Consider the following 19881-nt stretch of genomic DNA (forward strand, 5'->3'; position numbering starts at 1 on the left):
CAGTTCCGGTTGGCTTGGTGTCAGGGGGTGTGACCTAATATGCAAATGAGTTCCTGCTGGGCTTCTTTGTAGAAAAAAGCCCTGTGTGGAACTAAGCAGATTTCTCAGAGAAAAACCTGAGCCAGAGACTGTTAGTAGGCTTGTAAGTAACTTTTGCAGGGCACATACTTGAAAGTAAGTCCTGAATTTATTGGAACTTGCTGTCAGGTAAGTGTGTATAGGATTGCATCCTTAATTGCCCGTAATGCTATTTGGTTTCTACAAGTATCGTGTCACAAGAACTCGTGATCCTGCCATATACTGAATGAGACAGTTGGTCCACGGAGATCAGCTTTGTCTTCTCTGACTGGCAGCGGCTTTCCAGAATTTCAGGTGGAAGTCTTTCCTATCACCTCCCACTTGATCCTTTTAGCTGCAGGTGCTGGGGACTGAACCGTGGACCTTCTGCATTCCAAGCAGATGCTCTACTACTGAGCCCTGGCTTCTCCTCCCCTTCTGTGCACCCCCTCCCTCTCTTGCAGGGCTCATTTTGTAGGAGCTTTTGCAGGAGCTCCTTTTCATATTAGGCCACCCACCCCTGATGTAGCCAATCCTCCAAGAGCTTACAGGGCTCTTTTTAAAGGGCCTGTTGTAAGCTCCGGGAGGATTGGCTACATCAGGGGTGGGTGGCCTAATATGCAAAGGAGCTCCTGCTACAAAATGAGCTCTGCCCTGTTGTATACCTCTGCATGTATTACATAGCTACCATTTACTAAAAGCATATGGTGATAGTTGATAATTCCCATTGCAAAGCTTGTGGCAGATTTCTTCATGCTGAAGGGGAAGAGGGTCTAGCACATTCATTCAGATCTTGTCTTCTGCTCGTGATACAGCTAGTCAAACAGGAAAACTCACTGAAAAGTTTTCTGATGAGCTACTACCTGAGCATATTCTGATGAGCTACTACCCTTAGAGACCCACTGAGGTTGCTAAAAACGTTAGCTGGCTGATCAAGGCGTAATGCATATTTTTTTCTCCTTTGTCACTAGGAATGTGCTCCGGGCTATTATAGAGACACCAAGGGTCTCTTCCTGGGGAAATGCGTTCCCTGTAATTGCAACGGCAATTCAGATCAATGCCTCTCAGGGTCTGGAATTTGCACTGTAAGTATGCAGAGTGCTTGCTCCACTTCTCTGAAAGATTTTCTAAAAGACCAATCAAACATCCTACGTGAATCTCCCCTGTATCCAGTTGCTTCATGCAGCAGTGCATTGTCTTGATTGTTGGTTTCTAGACACTTTCTAAGATGAAGTGAACTGTAATCCCCCACAATACTAAAAAAAAAGAGGGTGTTTCCCAATGGTATTGATTGGCAGTAGATTCAAGACGTGCAAAATAAAGTTCTTTTTCATACTGTGCATATTGAATGTAAGGAATTCGCTATTTTATTTATTTATTTACATTAGACTTTTATCCCGCCCTCTCCGCAAGTGGACTCAGGGCGGCTTACAACAGTCGTTTACACGATTAAAACAATGTCAATAAAATCTATAAAACATTAATAGAATTAAAATTTAAAAACTATTCCACGGTGCTGCACCATTACTATGTGGGCGGTTCTGCTTTTCAGACGGTTGGTCACCAAGAACTCTAGCTGATGTCAGGTGGCAGCTCTCTCTCAGTTTAAGCATCGAAGGCCTGTCGAAACAATTATATATTATATTGTGTAGCAATGGCCAGCAGCTTGGATAGAACTTCCCTGCTCAGTAGCAATGTACCTCAGAATTATTTCTTTAGAAAATTTATGCCTCCTCAGAGACCCTACTGGAGGGTGACTCATAAACTAAAATAAATGTTTTGGCCTGGTGCCTCAAGAAGACTGAAACAGGCACCAGGTAAGCCTTAGCAAGAAGAGTGTTCTGAAAGTGAGGTGCCACCACTGAAAAAGCCCTGTCTCTGGTTACCATTCACCTAACTTCTGCAGGCAGTCACATCTTGACTGGCAGGACCATAAGGGAGAAGGCGTATCAGCTACTGAGGAATAAGCAGAGAGAAAATGCTGCTGCTTAAATACCCTCTTTGGCTTCCAGGAAGCATTTGACCGGCCATTGTTGGATTAGTTGGATTCCCGGTTTGATCTGGTGGTATCTTCATACAATGCAACATAAAGGCAGGGGTGGAATTCTAGCAGGAGCTCCTTTGCATATTAGGTCATACCCCCGATGTAGCCAATCCTACAAGAGTTTACAAAAGAGAGCCTTGTAAGCTCTTGGAGGATTGGCTACATCAGGGGTGTGTAGCCTAATATGCAAAGGAGCTCCTGCTAGAATTCCACCCCTGCATAAAGGCACAGCCAGATATGCCAACAGAGTTTGGGGTGACAAACAGTAACAACAGAACTTTTGAAATGAGTCTCATCTCTTATCTCTACAGAACTGCCATTACAACACAGAGGGCGATCACTGCGAGAGGTGCAAGGACGGGTTTGTGGCGAACTCTTCACTCGACGGATCCCTGCAGTGCATCGGATGCCCGTGTCCTCTTTCGGTTGCTTCTAACAAGTAAGCTTCTCAAGCAAAACCTTCCACCCTCAATCAGCGTCTCCCTACAGAAACAGTTTCTTTTGTGTTGTGGGAAAGAATGCGATGGCCACTCTTGTTAATCCTGGTTCCTTCATTCTCTAAGAATTTTTTCAAAGCCCTACTCTTGTTAATTCCTGCTCTCAGGTAGTAAAAAGAGGAAAGAATGACCAATTTTAGGGATGCTTCAGATGCTAAAGAATTAACATTCTTGTATATGCTGGAGAGTATACTGATTGGAGACTTGTTTCAAATCTCTGCGAGCCTGGAAACTTAGTAGGTGACCTCAAACTAGTTGTTGGGTTGGAACCCCCTGGGCATTCCAGTCAGGGGTGGAATTCTGGCAGGAGCTCCTTTGCATAGTAGGCCACACCCCTATGATGTAGCCAATCCTCCAAAAGCTTTCAATAAAGAGGCCTAATATGCAAAGGAGCTTCTGCTAGAATTCCACCCCTGGTTCCAATTGATAAGAAAGATTCCTGTCAGCAGAATGTGACTGGTTTGCCTTCTTCAGCAGCCCAGAAATAATTTCCCAGCTGCCGTTCCTGGGGTCCCTTGCCCCCCTGGAATCAGTGCTCCTACAGTGGGAGAAGGGAAGCAAGATTGTTGTGTTCCATTAGCTGAAAGACTCTGTTAGATCCAAACAGGGCTTTTTTTTGTAGCAGGAGCTCCTCTGCATATTAGGCCACACCCCCTTGATGTAGCCCATCCTCCAAGAGCTTACAGTAGGCCCTGCACTAAGAGCCCTGTCAGCTTTTGGAGGATTGGCTACATCGGGGGGGGGGGGGGTATAGCCTAATATGCAAAGGAGTTCCTGCTACGAAAAAAGCCCTGGATCTCTCAGCCTTACTTACCTCACAAGGTTGTAGTGAGGACAACCAGTGGTGGAGCAGGGGATCCATGTACGGCTGTTGAGTTCCTTGGAGGAAAGGCAGGACAACAGTGCATGAAATGGATGATACCATATGTGCCCGCAGTGGTGACCCATACATTGGTGTAGTGGTTAAGTACGCGAACTCTAATCTGGGAGAACCAGGTTTGATTCCCCGCTCCTTCACATGCAGCTGCTGGAGTGACCTTGCGTCAGCTACAGTTCTCTCAGAGCTGTTCTCTTGAGCAGTTCTCGAAAGAGCTCTCTCAGCCCTACCTACCTCACAGGGCGTCTTTTGTGGGGAGAGGAAGGGAAAGAGACTGTAAACCACTGTGAGACTCTGAGTGAAGGCTAGGGTATAAATCCAATCTCCTCCTCCTCCTCCACCAATGTAAAAAATAATCCTACTACAGCACCTCATTTGGGTACAGTTGCACCTCCCTTATGAAGCAATAGTAATTCATTTGTCTGCTATTTACTTTGGATGAGGGAGCGGGTTAAAAATACTGCTTTTCCTGAGGATTCATTTTATTATTGTTTCATTCACCATTGAAAAACACCAGGGGTTGTCCAGAGAAATCAAACTGAAAGCAACGTAGTTTTTTATGATCCACAGAGTGTGCTGAAAAGGGAACCTTTGTGCTGAACTAGGTTCTAGTCCCTGCCTAGTTTCATCTCTGCATATTAAGAAGAGCAATTCTGAAAGGCAATTCAGACGTTCAGGAAAGTCGCGTAATACAGGCCTCCTGGCACTGTACTACTTAGGCCAGGGGTGTCAAACCTGTAGTTTGGAGGCCGAATCAGGCCCTCGGAGGGCTCCTAGCAGGCTCCCAAGCAACTGGCTGTCATTTGCTTCCCTCTGTCTATATCTTGCTTCTTTCTGTATAACAGCTTGCTTTGCAAGGCTTGCTCAATTGCACAGGAGCTACAGAGCAAAACCTCTATGTTCTCCATTGGCTGAAGCTCCTGCCTTGAGGAGGAAGGGGGGAGGAATAGCTTGCTTTACCAGACTTTCTTAATTGCACAGCACAGCTACTGAGCCAAGCCTCTCTTCCTTCTATTGGCTGAGGCTTCCCCCCCACCAGTCCCCTGGGGAAGGAAGGAAAGAGCCAGAGTTTCCTTTGCCCAGTTCCCTGGATCCCATGGGAGAAATACAAAGAAAGCATCTTTAAGACCAATGAGTGCTAACGTTTTAAGCATATTTTAAGTTTTTTAAAATATATATTTGTGTTTGTTTATGTTGTTTATAAAATTTATATCTCTGTTACTTAATCTTAAATAGGTACACACATGGCCCAGCCCGACATGGCTCGGCCCAATCCGACATGGTCCTGCCCAACAAGGTCTCTTTTATGTCAGATCCATCCCTCATAACAAATGAGTAAGACTCCCCTGACTTCGAGATTTTGGGAAATAGCACATTTCAGAGGTCCTCCTGTTCAAGGCTCCCTGCACATAGAAAGACAGAATGTAAAGAAAGGTTCTCCCTGAAGAGCTAGTTTTCCATGCAAGGAGCATTTGATCTGAGACACAATTCAAACATGTGATCTTTTGAAGGGACATCATAACAGGAAGACATCTTCTGTTGAGTGTGCCCTGAAGTCTATCTTGGCAAGCCATCTTGGCTGTTGTGACTTGTATGCTCCGTAAGGCCTCATTCAGCTTTGTGATAATATTTCACAGATCAAATGCTCAGTCTGTCTTGGACTTGCTTTGCTTGCTTGGCAGATATTAATGGTGCTTTTCTCGTACTGTTTTCCTCCCCAGCTTCGCCATTGGTTGTGTCCACAAAGGCTCTACCACTCAGTGTCTCTGCAAGCCTGGCTACGCTGGAGTTTCCTGTGAACGGTAACTCATCACCTAGATAAACCAGGATGCTTCCCTCCCTGAACAACAGTCTGTTTCCCTACCTCTTTCAATTCTCACGAACAGTGCTGCCAACCAGAAACACGCTGGATCAACATTCAGCTAAATCTAGTGAGCTGGAATTAAAAAACAACAACAACAACTTCTCCTCCTTCCCCCCCTCACATTACCGGACCTAACCTACAAAGCCTAGCCCTTCCTAAAAGAGAAATCAAACCCTGCTCTGATAGCCCTGATTGTCTGTCTGTCATCTATCACCTAAAGAGCCAGTTTGGTGTGGTGGTTAAGTGCGCAGACTCTTATCTGAGAGAACTGGGTTTGATTCCCCACTCCTCCACTTCCAGCTGCTGGAATGGCCTTGAGTCAGCCATAGCTTTCACAGGAGTTGTCCTTGAAAGGGCAGCTGCTGTAAAAAGCTCTCTCAGCCCCACCTACCTCATAGGGTGTCTGTTGTGTGTGGCGGGGGGGAAGGTAGAGGAGACTGTGACCACTCTGAGATTCAGAGTATAGGGCAGGATATAAATCCAGTATCTTCTATTGTCTGTCTGTCTGTCCATCTAGCTAGCCAGCCAGCCAGCCAGCCAGCCAGCCAGCCATCCATCCATCCATCCATCCATCCATCCATCCATCCATCCATCCATCCATCCATCCATCCATCCATCCATCCATCCATCATCTGTGTGGTCTATCTAATCTATCATATCAATCAGAACTATCAATCAGAACTTTCACTCCTGACTGTTTCTTATTGGTCTTTCTTTCACTCTTATCACTCAAAATTACTTCTCTCGTACACACGCACGCACACACACACACATTTCCTCCATCCCTCTTCTGGCTACTTGATTTTGTCTGAGGAAGTCCATGAGCCACCTGCAGGGCAGATATGAGAACTAGACCCACAAGGGTGCTGCCATTTGGCTCTTATCAGCTTAATGCTTATCTAGATCTTCTGATAGGAGAGATGACAGGGGGATGAAGGTCTGGGGCAGCTGCAGTGAGAACGCGCCTCCTGGAGTTCCCAAAGACCTGCTTTTCTTGTCCACAGGTGTGCTCCAGGTTACTACGGAAACCCTTTAGTGATTGGAAGTACCTGCCAGCCTTGTAACTGCAACGGGAACACTGACCCCAACATGCTCTTCAGTGACTGTAACTCATTGGACGGATCCTGTACAGGCTGCATGCACCACACAGCAGGGCGCCAGTGTGAACTGTGTGCTCCTGGTTATTACGGCGATGCAGTATTTGCAAAGAACTGCACTGGTAAGTGTGATCCAGAACTTGCTGAGCTCCTCACATATGTGTGTCACATTGGATTTTTTTTGTGTGTGTGTGTGTAAAACTTAAAGGTGCCCATGATTAATTGGGCAGCAGATTTGGAATATATATATATTTTAAAAAACAAAGTACTTCTCAGATTGCTTTCTAAGATGCATTTCCCCTACTGTCTGCCTAGGTAACACTTGAAAATAAACACTTCTTCTGAAAATAAACCATGTTCCCCCCACCCCCGCCCCGCAATCCTTTCTGCTCTTTCAGAATGCCACTGTATGTCATGTGGGACTGAATCGTGTGATCCTAGGACTGGCCAGTGCTTCTGTAAGCCTGGAGTGACAGGTCAGCGCTGTGACCGCTGCCAGGTAAAATGTGACTTGAGTATCCCACAGTGCCCCACTTGCACTGCCATTACCCATAAATGTATCTTGTTGACATTTCTTTCCTTGCTCTGTAATGTGACAGGCCTGTCAACTGCAGGGGCGTAGTCACAGACTAAAGTTGCTGCCTGCTCTAAGCTTGAGAGCCAGGGCATGGGGGCACGGCATTGATGATGGAGGCGGGATGTGAGCTGCATTCTGAACAGGCAGCTCCTGGTGTTTTTTGCTTGGGAGGGGTGGGTGAAATAAAAGGGCGCCTGTGACAAAATGTTCATGGATGGTGGAGAAGGGCAGGTCTTTATTCCATAGACTCTTCCTCTCTAATGCCAGCCTGAGCGTCTTGCTCATGGGTAGCAAGCTTTGTTGACATTCAGGGCACATTCTTTACTTGAGTCCAGAAGGGCCTGGCCTGGAGCAGCAGAGTTTGCTGTCTCCCTCTCAGGACTTCCCCCTGAGAGCCAGTTTGGTGTAGTGTTTAAGTGTGTGGATTCTTATCTGGGAGAACCGGGTTTGATTCCCCACTCCTCCACTTGCAGGTGTTGGTATGGCCTTGGGTCAGCCAGAGCTCTCGTAGGAGTTGTCCTTGAAAGGGCAGCTGCTGTAAGAGCTCTCTCAGCACCACCTCCTCACAGGGTATCTGTTGTGGGGGGGAAGGTAAAGGAGATTGTGACCATTCTGAGACACTGCGATTCAGAATGTAGAGTGGAATATAAATCTAATATCATCATCATCATCTTCTTCTGAAATACTGTACGATTTGTATTCATAAAGCACTTCTGACTGACTAATATGCAATATAATCTCTTTAAAAAGTGTTAATATGTAGTAGATCAGCTGTCGTATTTGTATGATTTGTATTTGTTAAGTACTTCAACCATACATAATATATGACACTATTTATTTAAAAAGCAGTAATATGTAATCGATCAGATCTTCTTCGTGGTCTCTGTGCATTCACACATATGGGTAATCCGCAGGATTGGCCCCGACCTCGGAGAGTTCAAAGCAATCTTGATCGTAGATCTGGCGCGCCTCCCGCTTGTCCTGGGAGGAGTCAGCTACTGCGCATGCCTGGAGAAGGGGGAGGTGCTTAGCCACTCAGTTTCTTCCTTACCGCCGACCGGATCGCACCTTCCTCGTTGATCTCCAACTTCTTCATTGCAATCTCTACAACTACCGTCTCTTCAACCTCAACTCTTCATCTTCTACTTCTACCTGGTATCGTATAAAAAAAAAAAAAAAAAAAGGCCTTTTCTTACTATCTCTTCGAGACTTTTCCCCTCCCCCCCCCCCCTCCCCGGGCGGATGGAAGGAAGGGACAAGATAATCTTTAAACGCTGCACCAGCTGCTCATCCAAAATCCCCTCATCCGACGGTCACTCTCTGTGCTTGTTCTGCCTTGGAGAGGCCCACCGTCCAGACTCCTGCGTGCACTGCAGCCAATTTGGCAAACAGGCCCGCAAGAACCGCGCCGCGAGACTCAGGAGCCACCTCATGGAAACCACACTCCGACCGGCCATGCCGCATGGCGGACAAAAACAACCCGCGCCATCTTCCCCACACCTCGTGGGAGAGACGCAGTCGGCAGCTTCCGTGGCACAGAGTCCCAGTAAGCCTAAGACCGGCAAGCACTCCAAGAAGTCGGACGACCCCAAGAAGCGCCGCCGTTCCGATTCCGCCCACTCGGACCCGACGGGTAGCGTGAGCTCCAAGAAGCACAAGACCCGACCTCTCGACTCGGTCTCGAACCCGACCACCAAGCCGAAGACCCCGAACCCGAGCGCCACTGCCTCCGGATCGCTGCCGAAGACTCCGACATCGAAGTCGACAGCAACACCATCAATCACTCCATTGGAAATCATCCGCATTTCATCCAAGTCACCGTCCATTCCGAATTCCCCACCAGACCAACTGCTGGATACGCACTCTACCGCATCCGTTGGGATCCTCGACCCATCTAAATTCATAGATCTCTCGCACCCTGTAGACGCCCACGCGCTCACCAGAGAACCCTCGACCCCGAGAGTCCTCCCGACCAGACCGCGGTCTCGCAGTCGCAGACGCACCAGATCCCGCAGTCGCCGGCACACCAGGTCGCGCAGTCGCCGTCACACCAGGTCTCGCAGCCGCCGCCGCACCAGGTCCCGCAGTCGCCGCCGCACCAGGTCCCGCAGCCGCCGTCGCTCCCGCAGCCACCGCAGGGGGAGACACTACTACTACTCTCCATCGAGATCCAGGTCTCCATCCCCACGGAACCGAAGACGGCACCGACGATCACCATCCTACGATCGACATTACCACAGCTACCAAGAGTCTCCTCGCGACCGAGATCGCTCACACAGACTCCATTCCGCATCGGTCGAACCGCTTCACCATGACGACCTTACGAATCTCGGCGCCGAACCGAAACTCCCGCCGCCACTCGAGTCCTTACACACGGCTCCCAAGACAACGCCCCAGCCCGACCTGCACCAGGGAACCGACGACGGATCCGAGGAGGAACTCTCCGACTCCGACCACTCTTCGGGTTCGGACCTACAATCCCCAGAATCCGACATAGCCAAGCCAGCAGACCTATCGCCGTCCGAGGGCCCGAAATCCTACCTCGACCTCGTGGCAAACATGGCAAGTTCGCTGAACCTGAAGCTCAATACGGACGCCCCCAGAGTCTCGGACGTCGTATTCGATCTGGTGCATGCGGATCTTCCATCCAGCTCATCTCTTCCCATGCTCCCCGTCCTCCTAGAAACACTCAGAGAAGCATGGGACAAACCGGCATCAGTACCGCCGACATCCAAGAAGGTCGAAGCCCTCTACAAGATACATGCACCTGAATCCAAGTTCCTATTCACTCACCCGGCTCCGAACTCGATCATCGTGCATTCGTCTTCGAAATCGAAGCAGACTAGGCACCCGGTACCACCAGAACGAGAGGGCAAGAAACTCGACACGATCGGGAGAAAGATCTACGCCCTCACTACAGCCACAACCAAAATCCTCAACTACATGGCATGCTTTTCCGCATACACCCACAACCTGACCACTTCCCTCGGCGCACTGGTACCATCCCTACCCGAGGCGTCCCAGAAGTCAGCCGCCACTACCCTGCAAGAGATCGCCAGAGTGAGCAAACAGCAAATCAACACTGCACGGCACGCTGCACAGTGTTCTTCCAAAACCTTGGCCTCAGCCATAGCACTCCGTAGACACGCGTGGCTCAGATCCTCCTCCCTCCAACCAGACATCAAATACAAGGTGGAAGACCTGCCCTTTGATGGCCTCGGCCTGTTCAGCTCATCTACAGATGACATCCTCACGTCAGTAGACGATGGCAGGAAGAGGGCGAAACGTCTGGGAGTTTCCCAACCTCTGACACAATCCAACCGACAAAGGAACTGGAGGCCCAGCCAATACAAAGGGGCCAGATCCCCACGACAACAGGATTCATGGAAGCGCAAACCACCACAGTCCAAGCCTTCCTTTCAGCACAGACGCCAAACAACCAAGAAACCTCCAACCACATCCAAACCATCTCTCTGACCTCCCTGCCCCGAGCCGTCCAGTCCCCCTTCATCAGCCAAACCCATCAACACGACTACAACCGTTCTACACTGCCTGGAGGACCATAACATCAGACGCCTGGGTCCTCACCATCATTCAAAGAGGCTACCTGATAGAGTTTACATCCACTCCAAGGCACCACCGATTCCTCACCACACCCCCGTCCGCACCCCTGCAGACAGAAATTGCGTCTCTGCTGGACAAGGGCGCGATAGAACCAGTCCCACCCCAATACCATCGCACCGGCTTCTACTCCCGGTACTTCCTGGTACCAAAAAGGGACGGAGGACTCCGACCCATCCTCGACCTCCGCAAACTCAACCTACACATAATCTACAAGAAATTCCGTATGGTCACGCTTCAGGCAATCCTTCCGCTCATCCCAGAACGAGCATGGATGGCGTCCATAGACCTCCAGGATGCCTACTTCCACATAACAATCAATCATCATCACAGAAGATTCCTAAGGTTCGCCGTAGGGAGGCAGCACTTCCAGTTCTGCTCCCTCCCCTTCGGCCTCTCCACAGCACCAAGGGTCTTCACCAAGTGCATGGCAGTAGTAGCAGCCACATTACGCCAGCAACAGATATCAATCTTCCCGTACATAGACGACTGGCTGATCGTCGCCCATTCCAGGGAGCAACTACAACTGGACGTCTCGACCACCCTCTCCACCCTGGCCACCCTAGGCCTCCGAGTCAACCTCTCAAAATCCAAACTAATCCCTACCCAGAGGATTCAGTTCATAGGGGCGGACATCTCCACGCTCTCGCAAACGGCTTCCCTACCTCAGGACAGAGCACTCGCCATACTGTCAATGGCCAACACTATCATCGCCCAGCGCTCCCAAACAGCGCTCACCTTCCAAAGAATGCTAGGCCTCATGGCAGCAACCACAGCAGTTCTGCGGTTTGCGAAGCTGCACATGCGCCCCCTTCAAATGTGGTTCGTAAGGACTTTTCGCCCCCACACACAACATCAATCCACACTACTCACCCTCCCACCGCACATTGTGCCATCCCTCAAATGGTGGACCAAGCAACATCACCTCTTCAAGGGCATGCCATTCAAACAGACACCGCCCTCGGTGATCGTAACCACAGATGCATCCAAGTGGGGATGGGGAGCCCACTTAGAGGACCTCACGGTGCAGGGCCAATGGACAGACTACGAACGCTCTCTCCACATAAATTGCCTGGAGCTCATCGCAGTGCACAAGGCCCTGCGGTCTTTCCTCCCGTCGCTAAAGAACCAGCACGTCCAGGTCACCTCCGACAACATCGCCACAGTCTTTTACATCAACAGGCAGGGCGGCACCGCCTCCGTCAGACTCTGCAGGAGAGCCCTCGCACTGTGGCATTGGAGCATAAGCCAGGGCATCTTCCTCACGGCCGTGCACCTACCAGGGACCGACAACACCCAGGCAGACGCCCTGAGTCGCCACTCGACCAACAACCACGAGTGGTCCATCAACAGTCGATACATCCGACAGATCTTCAACGTCTTCGGACAACCGAAGATAGATGTATTTGCTTCACCATCAAATGCCCAATGCACCCGCTTCTACATGAGAGGTCCCCCATCCCACCTCTCCAGGGGGGATGCCTTCCTACAAACTTGGAACGGAACACTGCACTACCTCTTTCCCCCCATCCCACTTATCACCAGAGTTCTACAGAAGATTCAGGTAGACCACACAAACTGCATCCTCATAACTCCATGGTGGCCGCGCCAACCCTGGTTTACGACCGTGCTGCTCCTGTCCAACAATACCTTCGTCCAGCTCCCTCAAACACGGGATCTCCTCTCCCAACAGGACGGCAGGGTCCTTCACCACAACCCGGCGTCACTCAAGCTAACAGCCTGGAGAATCAATTTCTAGATTTCCCCCCAGAGGTCCGTCACGTCCTAGTGAATTCCAGAAAACCATCTACTAGGAAATCCTATCTACTTAAGTGGAAACGCTTCTCACACTATGCCTCACAACACAACTTCGACCCCAACTATGCCACCATACCTCAGGTACTAACTTACACCTTAACGCTCTCTAGAGCGGGTCTGTCGTATTCCTCCCTGAAGGTACATCTGGCAGCCATCTCTGCTTTCCACCCCCGCATCGATGGCACAACGGTTTTTTCCCACCATGCGACTAGAGCCTTCCTCAAGGGCATCATTCGCCTTCACCCACCAATCAAACAAGTTCTACCCACCTGGAGCCTATCTCTAGTCCTGAGCCAACTCATGAAACCGCCCTTCGAACCCATGGCTTCCATTCCACTGCACCTGCTGTCATGGAAGACGGCATTACTTACGGCCCTCACCACAGGTAAGAGGGCCAGTGACATCTGCGCATTCAGAGCAGACCCACCGTATACGACATTTCATAACAGTACGGTGGTCCTCCGACCTGACCCGACCTTTCTTCCCAAGGTCGTCTCTCCCTTCCATCTGGGAAGACAGTCCATTATACCAGCCTTCTTCCAGCACCCCGCGGACGCGGGACAAAGGGCACTCCACAACTTGGATGCACGGAGAGCCCTAGCCTTCTACATAGATAGAACCCGCCAAATCCGTAAAGACCCCAGACTCTTTATCACTTACGCTACCCATAATCAGGGCAGCAGAATATCTACCCAGAGACTCTCCAAATGGATTGTTGCTGCCATCGAACTCTGCTACCAGCTGGCAAAACAACCAATCCCTCAACATATACGAGCCCACTCAACCAGAGCCGTGGCCACCTCGTCCGCCTTCATGAAAGGCATACCTATAGAGGACATCTGCGCCGCAGCCGTCTGGTCCTCTACATCTACCTTCGCCTCGCACTACGCCCTCGACGTTCGTGCCCGGCGAGACGCCTCCTTCGGACAAGCGGTGCTACGATCGATCTTCGACTAACCACCGTGAGTAACACTATCATTATGTTACACTCTAATCCTACCTTTTCTTACAGATCCAGCACCCACCTCCGAAGAAATGGCTCGCTAATCACCCATATGTGTGAATGCACAGAGACCACGAAGAAGATGGACAGGTTTCTTACCTGTAACTGGTGATCTTCGAGTGGTCATCTGTGCAATCACACAGACCCACCCAGCCTTCCCCGCTGCTGGAAGTTAGTTAGCACAGTTATTTCCACCTACCCGGCGGCGGGAAGAAACTGAGTGGCTAAGCACCTCCCCCTTCTCCAGGCATGCGCAGTAGCTGACTCCTCCCAGGACAAGCGGGAGGCGCGCCAGATCTACGATCAAGATTGCTTTGAACTCTCCGAGGTCGGGGCCAATCCTGCGGATTACCCATATGTGTGATTGCACAGATGACCACTCGAAGATCACCAGTTACAGGTAAGAAACCTGTCCTTACTGGGAGATTTTACATATTATATATGTACGCACACACACAACATATATATATAAATGCTTTTTATATTAATGCTTTTAGCAGAAATCGTATCATATGTTTTATATATAAAATGTTGTTAAAATATAAAAATATATATTGATCGTATTACTGTGTTTGACATATTACTTTTGATTTTTTGTTTTGTTTTTATACAATAAACTTAAAATAAAGAGTTATACTCTTAAAATTGATTTTAAAAGCAAAGCAAATTGCCAAAGATGCAATGTCTACTTCTTACTCTGGGCCCTTTTCCCCCTTGCAGGAAGGGTACTATGGCTATGAATTGTGCGCTGGCTGCCAGAGGTGTGAGTGCGACGCTGGAGCTGTGGGCTCAGACTGCCACCCTCAGAGCGGCCAGTGCAGCTGCCAGCCAGGCGTGACCGGCTCCCGTTGCCAGCAGTGCATCCCGGGCTACTGGGGGCTCAGCACCAACGGCTGCACGAGTGAGTCTCCTTTCACCACTGATAGGCTCCCTGGGAAAGATTCAGATTTTTTATCGCACAGGCCAGAGGCATAGATTTTTAAAATGGCCTCTGCTCACTTTAAAAGATGCTTCCCCCTTTTGAAACCAGGGGACTGCCTTGCTATATGGCAGCATCCTTAGAGCTATCCCCTAAACGGCACAGTCTGCTTGGACCAGCTGATGAGTACACACGAAGCTGCCTTCTACTGCCCTGGTCTATCAAGGTCAATATAGTCCAGTGTGAGAGCCAGTTTGGTGTAGTGGTTAACTGCGCGGACTCTAATCCGGGAGAACCGGGTTTGATTCCCCACTCCTCCACTTGCAGCTGCTGAAATGGCCTTGGGTCAGCCATAGCTCTGACAGAGGTTGTCCTTGACAGGACAGCTTCTGTGAGAGCTCTCTCAGCCCCACCCACCTCACAGGGTGTCTGTCGTGGGGGAAGAAGATAAAGGAGATTGTGAGCTGCTCTGAGATTCTGAGTATAGGGTGGGATATAAATCCAGTATCATCATCATCACTCAGACTGGCTGGAAACTGTGGCTAAATTCTTGTACCTTGCATTTATGAAATGAGTAATTTATTAATAGACTGGGCCATGACTGTTTGAATTGTCCCTTCTATTTCTGTAATTAATATGGTTGCTATGCCAATAAAGGTTGTTGTTGTTACTCAGACTGGCAGCAGCTCTCCAGGATCTCAGGTTTGGGGTCTTCGATGCCTCCTGCTGCCCGGTCCTTTTTAGCTGGAGATTCTAGGATACACAACTTGAAATAGTACACAAGAGATCCCATAGAGAGGCAGAGTGGTCTGTGAATACACACACACAGGAATTAGATTCAGGTTGATAGCTGTGTCCTGAAGCAGCAGAACAAAATCTGAGTCCAGGGGCACCTTTAAGACCAACAAAGTTTAATTCTGAGTTTAAGCTTTCGTGTGCACGCACACTTCCTTCAGATACTTCTTCAGAAGCATGTCTGGACAAGAAAGCTTATACCCAGAATCAAACTTTGCTGGCCTCAAAGGTGCCTCTAAACTTAAACTTTATACACAGAAATTGTTACTTCAGGAGAACGATTTTAACAAATTATGATTTTTTGGCTTTGTAAACAGGCCCTTGGAATGGTTCAAGGGTGATGAGGAGATTGGGCTGGGTTTTGTTTGTTTGTTTTTGTTTGTATATTATTTTATATATACATTATTTGAAGTCTGTCTTTATCACTTGGACTCAAGGTGGATTACACAGAGTAGGTCAATACAACTGAAGGATGTAACATTCTATAAGCCATGCAATAGGGTTAGGGTTGTAGAACCAACCAAAAAATCTAACCACAGAACTGAAGCAAAGCATAAATATGAATACGACGCATTAAACAATGCAAAATTCCATAGCAGGATCCCATGTTTCGGCAGGCTATAGACAGTAGAATAGACCACAGCCTCTAAGTAACTTAATGAATCATTTAGTTCAGAGCCCCGTGGCACAGAGTGGTAAAACTGCAGTACTGCAGTTGAAGCTTTCTGCTCACGACCTGAGTTTGATCCCGGCAGAAGCTGGGTTCAAGTAGCCGGCTCAAGGTTGACTCAGCCTTCCATCCTTCCGAGGTAAAATGAGTACCCAGCTTGCTGGCGGGAAGTGTAGACGACTGGGGAAGGCAATGGCAAACCACCCCATAAAAAGTCTGCCATGAAAACATCGTGATGCAACGTCACCCCAGAGTCAGAAACGACTGGTGCTTGCACAGGGGACTACCTTTACCTTTCACCTTTAACCCTATTGCCTTCTGGAATAATTCAGTTTTGCGTAGTGGGTGGAAATCCGTCAGAGCGGGAGCCTTCCTGCCTGAGCTGTTCCGTAAGAGGGCCATCAAGGTGAAGGCACACAAATGTGCAGTTGTTGCTTTTGCCCGTTTGCAGGTTGGCGCTTGTAGAAAACCCCGTTCCGATGTGCAAAGCTGTTGTGGCAGACCATAGGGTTTACTTTTCAGCCGTCCTTCAATTTTTTCCTAATCTGTGATAATTTCAAAGCCCGCAGTGGGGGTGGGGAATTATCATCCCACATGGATTAATACGGAGGTGAACGTGTGTGTTTAACACAAAGCTTCTTTGTTTTTCACGTTCTCTTCATCAGAATGTCACTGCAAAGGAGGCTCCTGCAACCCCCGGACGGGAGAGTGCACCTGCTCCAATGGGCTGACAGGGAGGCAGTGTGACACGTGCACGAAGCAGCATGAGATCCCTGTGGTGGACGGCCCAGACACCATGAGATGTGAAGGCTAGTCTGATTTCTTCTTCTTCCTTTCCTGCTCTAGTCCCAGCATGGGTTGGAGCCCAGCTAAATTGAGGTCCATCAGTGGCTATTATCTGTAAGGTACAGATGCAGCACTGTGTCTGGGGCAGGGATGCTCTGTATTCTGTTTTATTGGCCACCCTACAACTTACAGCCTTCTAGTGTCCTGGCCCCACTGACGGACCTCCTGATGGCACCTGGGTTTTTATGGCCACTGTGTGACACAGAGTGTTGGACTGGATGGGCCATTGGCTGGATCCAACATAGCTTCTGTTATGTTCTTATGATACGGCAGTTGCCCCTCTATAGAAAGAGAACTGGCGACCCTATGGGCCAATGTCTTGTACAGTGCACTATGTTGGGAAGTCCCCTATTTAGAAGATGTATCCTCTAGTAAATTAAAACTCTACATTGATCCGGTTCATTGATCATTTGAATTAAGTAGTGTGAATTTGAGGAGTCTTGCAAATGTGTGACAAAAGTGATTGGGCAAACTTACACAGGCTGGCAATGTTCCCTGTAAGCTGCAGAGTCTTGTGAGCAAAAATTCTACTTTGTGAGCTACCGGTATTAAGGCTGTGAGCTACTGCACAGATTATTGTGCTCTGGGTCCATTTTTCCTGAGCTAAGACAAAAATGTGTGAGCTGGAGGCTAAAAACTGTGAGCTAGCTCACACTAACTCACCTTAGAGGGAACACTGGCTGTGACCCTGGGTGTTCCATGTAATACACCTTGGGCTCCTCTCGTTTTCCTGGGACTTCTGAAATTTAGGTCTCCCTCAATCAGTCCTTTCCATTCAGGGTGGTCTTACGGCTTCTTCATGGGCCTTAGCTAAGAACAGCGCACTTACTCTTGCCTCTTCACTAACAGCTTGCGACAGCTGCGTTCTGCTCCTGCTGGAAGACCTGCAGAAGATTGAAGACTCTTTCCCTGCTCTCAGGCACCAGTTGACCAACCTCAACGGCACCTCCATCGCATGGGCCCGTCTACACAGCATCAACGGTTCCATGCAGGCCATCACTGTATGTGGGGCTGAGCCCTCCTCTTCCTGCTTTGGTTGCATTCAAAGACATTTCACAGCTTTGTTTATTCAGCTTCTCTCCTCCTTCACAGAACCAGCTTCGTGAGTATCAGAGGTCCATCAACAAGGCCAGGCAACAGGCAGATGAACTGGAAGAAGAGAACATGGACTTTGTTCAAGATCTGAATGCCCTTCAACACAAGGTATTGCATTTTCCTCCCTCTTTTTTTTTGCCATCAAGTCACAGCAGACTTATGGTGATCCTGTAGGGTTCTCAAGGCAAGAGACATTCAGAGGGTGGTTTGCCGTTGCCTGCCTCTACATCATGACCCTGATATTCCTTAGAGCATGGGTGGCCAACAGTAGCTCTCCAGATGTTTTTTTGCCTACAACTCCCATCAGCCCCAGCCAGCATGGCCAATGGCTGGGGCTGATGGGAGTTGTAGGCAAAAAAACATCTGGAGAGCTGCCGTTGACCACCCCTGCCTTAGAGGTCTCCCAACCAAATACTACCAACCGAGCCTGCTTAGCTTCCAAGTGTTGATGAGAGCAGGCTAGCCTGGGCTATCCAGGTCAACTAGAACTGCATAAATATAAGTGGAGCCCTACAGCTTTTTACTTACCTCTCCCCATATGTATCTCATCATGTCCCTAGATTTGCTGGGCATACCACATTCCCTGTCATGATTTCTTTAGAAATTTTTAATTTAATTTTAATTTGATTTGTGATTCATACCCCGCCCTATCCCGCAAGGCAGGCTCAGGGCAGCTTACAACTTTAAAACACTGCAATAACAATAAATAAAACATATTCAGTTAAACACAACAAATTTCAAATCTCATAAACATAATACATAAACTCGAGGGTCATAACTCCCAACAATAATACAACCAGAGGCCACAGTTCAGTAATTGGTATGATTTCAGCTGGTTGACACCACTTAGCACAGCTTCACTTAGCATTGGGGATATGGGGCTGAGGTTTCTCTACAGTGCCATTCACATTATGGAATGATCTCTCTAGTGGGTGTCTCTGATTTTTCATAGCGTAGGAGCCCCGTGGGCTCAGAGTGGTAAAACTGCAGTACTGCAGTCCTAACCTCTGCTCACGATCTGAGTTCGATCCCTGGCAGAAGCTGGGTTCAGGTAGCCAGCTCAAGGTTGAGTCAGCCTTCCATCTTTCCAAGGTCGGTAAAATGAGTACCCAGCTTGCGGGGAGGTGGGGGGGAAGCATAGATGACTGGGGAAGGCAATGGAAAACCACCCTGTAAAAAAGTCTTTGTGAAAGCATTGTGATACGAAGTCACCCCAGAGTCGGAAACGACTGGTGCTTGCACAGGGGTCTACCTTTATGTTGGGATTTTTTTTTTAAGGGAAAACCTGGCTCTTTTCCTTCACTAACAGGCCCACAAAAACCTAACCAGACCCTGTCTCTTCTAGCAACTATTGGAAGGAATATTTGAAGGATATAAATCTAAAATCCTGGCAGAAGGGTAAATCTAAAATCCTGGCAGAAACAGACTAATGGCTAAGAGATGCGTAGTTGGTTGACTGAATTTGAATCCTGTCTTTTCCCCAAGGAATTCAGGGCTAGCCATACATAGTATTTCCAGGCAGTCTCTAGTCTAAGCAATGCCTGGACCTCCTTTCTTTCAGAGATGGAACTGCATGAAACAGCTATGAGTCCATTATTTGAACTCAAGAGAAGAGATGAGGCCACATTTGGCCCATAGATACTGAGGCTTCTCTGAAAAGAGGAGGACCCCAGATGGGCAGGTGTTCAGCAACCACCACAAGCAGACCCCCAGGTTCTGCACCCAGTGACCTAGATTTCATCTAAAGCATTAACTTAACTGTTTTTTCCTTTTATAAAATTTATATTATTGTAAATAGAAATAGGGGTACAGAAAAGAAAAAAGGAAGGGGGGATTATAAGCATCACATTTATCTGTTATTTGGTCATCATAAGGACAGAGTAAGTATAAAACATGAGCATTTAAGATACCTAATATTCAGCAATTACTACATACTATGCTTGCTGCCAAAACTTAACATTTATTATTATGAGTTACTATTCTTAACATTCATTATTTCTTTATATATTCTAATACATCCTAGCACTATCGGAGCCACTATAGTCAAATTCAAACCTGAGAATATTTTAAAAAGCATTTCCAAAAATGTAAATGACTTAAT

The 19881-nt window shown here is 48.4% G+C and overlaps 1 protein-coding gene across 1 annotated transcript in view; it reads left to right on the forward strand.

The window, feature by feature from the left end:
* The window catches only part of LAMA5 (laminin subunit alpha 5), a 314720-nt gene that overhangs the window by 247131 nt on the left and 47708 nt on the right, over nt 1-19881 (forward strand). Inside the window, exons 42-50 of the mRNA XM_060230703.1 lie at nt 1029-1142; nt 2413-2540; nt 5197-5277; nt 6344-6558; nt 6835-6935; nt 14176-14356; nt 16505-16648; nt 17535-17686; nt 17778-17888. Of these exons, the coding sequence (XP_060086686.1) occupies nt 1029-1142; nt 2413-2540; nt 5197-5277; nt 6344-6558; nt 6835-6935; nt 14176-14356; nt 16505-16648; nt 17535-17686; nt 17778-17888 (1227 nt within the window). The remainder of the gene's footprint in view (nt 1-1028; nt 1143-2412; nt 2541-5196; nt 5278-6343; nt 6559-6834; nt 6936-14175; nt 14357-16504; nt 16649-17534; nt 17687-17777; nt 17889-19881) is intronic.

This window comes from Heteronotia binoei, chromosome 2 (genome assembly GCF_032191835.1).
Source record: "Heteronotia binoei isolate CCM8104 ecotype False Entrance Well chromosome 2, APGP_CSIRO_Hbin_v1, whole genome shotgun sequence".
NCBI classification, from domain to species: domain Eukaryota; kingdom Metazoa; phylum Chordata; class Lepidosauria; order Squamata; family Gekkonidae; genus Heteronotia; species Heteronotia binoei.